The following is a 4,469-nucleotide window of genomic DNA, read 5'->3' on the forward strand; positions in this document are numbered from 1 at the left end:
TTGGGCTCTAAAATCACTGCAAATGCTGACTGCAGCCATGAAATTAAAAGACGCTTGCTCCTTGGAAGAAAAGCCAAGACAAACCTAGACAGCATATTAAAAAGCAGAGACATTACTTTGCCAACAAAGTCCATCTAGTTAAAGCTATGGTTTTCCAGTAGTCATGTATGGATGTGAGAGTTGGACTATAAAGAAAGCTGAGCTCCGAAGAATTGATGCTTTTGAATTGTGGTGTTGAAGAAGACTCTTGAGAGTCCCTTGGATAGCAAGAAGATCCAACCAGTCAATCCTAAAGGAAATCAATCCTAAATATTCATTGGAAGGACTGATGCTAAAACTGAAACTCCAATACTTTGAAGCGAAGAACTGGCTCATTGGAAAAGACCCTGATGCTGGGAAAGATTGAATGCAGGAGGAGAAGGGGACAACAGAGGATGCGATGGTTGTATGGCATCACTGACTCGACAGACATGAGTTTGAGTAAGCTCCGGGAGTTGGTGTTGGACAGGGAAGCCTGGCATGCTGCGATCCAAGGGGTCGCAAAGAGTCAGACACTACTGAGCTACTGAACTGAACAGGTAAATATTATCTTTCCCCAAAAATAATTCCATTTTTTAAAGAATTATATGCTTAGTAGACTTATATTATAAAAACTATACTCAATTACTATCATTATATTTTAATTTTTTCAATTAAAAATATGTGCAAATTTATTTCTCTTGTTACAAAGCACCTACACAGTATTTTGATGTTGTCTCTTGGCCCATAAAGTCTTAACATGTTGACTATCTGGCTCTTTATAGAAATGAATTAGGAAAAGGTGACACACTCTAGTCTTCTTGCCTGGAAAATTCCATGGCCAGAGGAGCTTGGCAGGCTATAGTGCGTAGGGTCGCATAGAGTTGGACATGACTCAGCACACATGCACTTTACAGAAAAAGCCTGCCACTTCTAATCTAAACAATGACCAAGAAGTCAACTCAGTCAGGGACACAGCAACAAAGTTATTTTTCTCATCAGCACTATTATTCTTAGACAGCAATTTTGCAGAACATGGGGCTGTTTACAAATGCATTATTTTGCAGTATAGCAGGAAAAATCTGCCATAATGTCTGCCAAAATGCCATAATGTCATAATAATCACAACAGCCCTTCCAGAAGCTCAAATACCTGCTTCAAGCCCAGGCTTAAAAAGGCAGGGCCAGTCTGGCCATGTGCTCACCAGGGTCAGGAACACATCATTAATTTCAACAGTATGTCTGTGCAGTACAGTACAGTACCAAATACTCATTCATCACCCTCAGCCTCTCTCAGACTAACACGTTGTGGTCCAGGTTCATTACTGAACCTAGATCTGCAAGACAAAAACAAAGGTTCATTACCCAGAAATTCTCTGGGGTTATAATGATAGATCTGTAGACCAGCCATTAAGTCTGCCCCAAAAACAAAACTAGGTAACATATGCATCGGACCTGAGCAAACCATGGAAATAAGTAATTATGTCCATCATCATAATTAATAACAATAATAACGACAATTAAACAATTTTTAATATAATAAGGGCTTCCCTGGTGGCTCAGATGGCAGAGTCCACTTGCAATGCAGGAGACCCAGGTTCGATCCCTGGGTCGGGAAGATTCCCTGGAGGAGGGAATAACTACCCACCCCAATATCCTTGCCTGGAAAATTTCATGGACAGAGGAGCCTGGTGGGCTAAATGATAATAAAACAATTCTAAACTATTTACACTTGCAGTAGGCATGTAAAGGTGCATGAGAAATGGACTTTCCTAGGCAAGAAAATAGGATATAGCAATCTTAGATGTAATGCTATACAAAACAGGTGAAAAACAGAATAGTTTGGGACTTTCCTGGTGGTCCACTGGTTAAGATTTTGCCTTCCAATGCAGGGGGTATGGGTTCGATCCCTGGCTGGGGAACTGAGATCCCACACGCAGCAGGGTGTGGCCAAAAATTAAAATATAATACATGAATACAACATTGTAAATGAACCAAAAAAATTAAAAACAGAATTGTTCTACTTAGAACAAGGTAACACAGGACCACAGAACTCCAGGGTGGCCTCTGAACACCATTCATGGACACCTAAGCTCCCACAGGTACAGGGGTTGAAAACCATAATAAAAGATAATCAGGAGCTCCAGAGGTACGTCTTCTTCATCCACAACATCAGGACAAGAATAACAGCTATTTCCAAAATTTGCGAGCATTAAGTGAATTAATGATTAAATATTCTTGTTAGTGAGTAGCACATGGGAAGTGAAGTGAAGTGAAGTCACTTCAGTCCTGTCTGACTCTTTGCAACCCCGTGGACTGTAACCTACCAGGCTCCTCCATCCATGGGATTCTCCAGGCAAGAATACTGGAGTGGGTTGCCATTTCCTTCTCCAGGGGATCTTCCCAACCCAGGGATTGAACCCGGGTCTCCTGCCTTGCAGGCAGACGCTTTAACCTCTGAGCCACCAGGGAAGCCCAACACATGGGAAGCACCCCGTAAATATTAGGTATTATTGTCATTTTTACTAAACAGTTGTCATCATATTATATATACTGTAAACATAATTATTCACTTTAATTTATTTCTCTTCATTAGACTGTAAGTATTCCCATATTATTACATATTCTTCATTGGCCTATTTTTAATTTAATGAGACACAAATGGCACTTTGGTTTCACTTTGATTTGGATTCATGTAATAATTAGTGAGGGTAATTATCTTTGTATATATTTGTTTATTAACTATATTTTTTCTTGTTACGTCTGTTCAAGAATCTTGTTCAAGAATCCAATGGGAAACTCCATAATTTCTTAAAATTAATATTGATTAAGAGTGAAAGGACGCTTACCTTCTGGACACCCTGTCTTAAAAATGACCTAGCAAAAGACTCCAAAACGCAGTTGAGAAAACCAGCCCCTGTGATTGAAATCCTGCCTTTCTGAATGAACTCTGTCCTGCAAAAAACAAAAATATACACCCTTGGTGTCATTTCTATATTTGAATATTTAAATTACAGGGATTTCCAACAGCATAATTACCATTTATAATCAACACAAAATAATATCCATAGTAATTCAATAATTGCCTATTAGGACAAAAGATCTTCTTAAAAAGAGACTTCTAGTTTATATAATATAAGCAATGTATTATACTCAAATTAAAAACTATTCATTTCAAATCGCTAAGACAGTATATCTTTAAAGTCTTCACCATGCACAAAAAAACTGTCACTATGTGAGGTAATGGATGTGTTAACTAACCTTATTGTGATTATTTTGTAATATATACATATTTCAAATCATTACACCATACATCTTAAACTTACACAATATCACATTCCAATTGCATCTCAATAAAGCTGGAAAGAAGAGAAAATAAATGGGCACATTATTCTGGTTATAAAACCTATATAAAACACAAGTTTTATTTATACCTAACAAACATTTAATGATTAAAATGTGATAGGACAGTCAAAAAGCTTTAAGAATCTCTACTACAATAAATTTGACTGATTCTAAGTAAATATACTCTGGAATGTGAAGTCAAGTGGGCCTTAGGAAGTAATACTACAAACAAAGCTAGTGGAGGTGATGGAATTCCAGTTGAGCTATTTCAAATCCTGAAAGATGATGCTGTGAAAGTGCTGCACTCAAAATGCCAGAAAATTTGGAGAACTCAGGAGTGTTTGCAGGACTGGAAAAGGTCAGTTTTCATTCAAATCCCAAAGAAAGGCAATGCCAAAGAATGCTCAAACTACCACACAATTGGACTCACCTCACACGCTAACAAAGTAATGCTCAAAACTCTCCAAGCCAAGCTTCAACAGTACGTGAACCATGAACTTCCAGATGTTCAATCTGGATTTAGAAAAGGCAGAGGAACCAGAGATCAAATTGTCAACATCCGCTGGATCATGGAAAAAGCAAGAGTTCCAGAAAAATATCTACCTCTGCTTTATTGACTACGCCAAAGCCTTTGACTGTGTGGATCACTACAAACTGTGGAAAATTCTGAAAGAGACGGGAATACCAGACCACCTGACCTGCCTCCTGAGAAATCTGTATGCAGGTCAAGAAGCAACAGTTAAAACTGGACATGGAAAAACAGACTGGTTCCAAACTGGGAAAGGAATACATCAAGGCTGTATATTGTCACCCTGTTTATTTAACTTATATGCAGAGTACATCATGCAAAATGCTGAGCTGGATGAAGCACAAGCTGGAATCAAGATTGCCAGGAAAAATATCAATAACCTCAGATATGCAAATGACACCACTCTTATGGCAGAAAGCAAAGAAGAACTAAAAAGACCCTTGATGAAAGTGAAAGAAGAGAGTGAAAAAGTTGGCTTAGAACTCAACATTCAAAAAACTAAGATCATGGCATCCAGTCCCATCACTTCACGGCAAACAGATGGGGAAACAACGGAAACAGTGACAGACTTTATTTTG

General features: G+C 38.4%; 1 protein-coding gene across 4 annotated transcripts in view; it reads right to left on the minus strand.

Moving 5' to 3' along the window:
* The window catches only part of PRELID2 (PRELI domain containing 2), a 609,441-nt gene that overhangs the window by 565,224 nt on the left and 39,748 nt on the right, over positions 1-4,469 (minus strand). For 3 of the 4 annotated variants that reach the window (XR_826157.1, XM_010850451.1, XM_010850452.1), the window contains one exon: positions 2,867-2,972. Coding sequence is in view for 3 of the 4 variants with exons in the window: in XM_010850451.1 (XP_010848753.1) it covers positions 2,867-2,972 (106 nt within the window). In the remaining variant the exon portion in view is untranslated. Of the gene's footprint in view, positions 1-614; positions 1,355-2,866; positions 2,973-4,469 lie in introns of those variants that run through there. The other variant, XM_010850453.1, reaches the window with a different exon arrangement.

Source organism: Bison bison, unplaced genomic scaffold, assembly GCF_000754665.1.
Source record: "Bison bison bison isolate TAMUID 2011002044 unplaced genomic scaffold, Bison_UMD1.0 scf7180017864291, whole genome shotgun sequence".
NCBI lineage: Eukaryota > Metazoa > Chordata > Mammalia > Artiodactyla > Bovidae > Bison > Bison bison.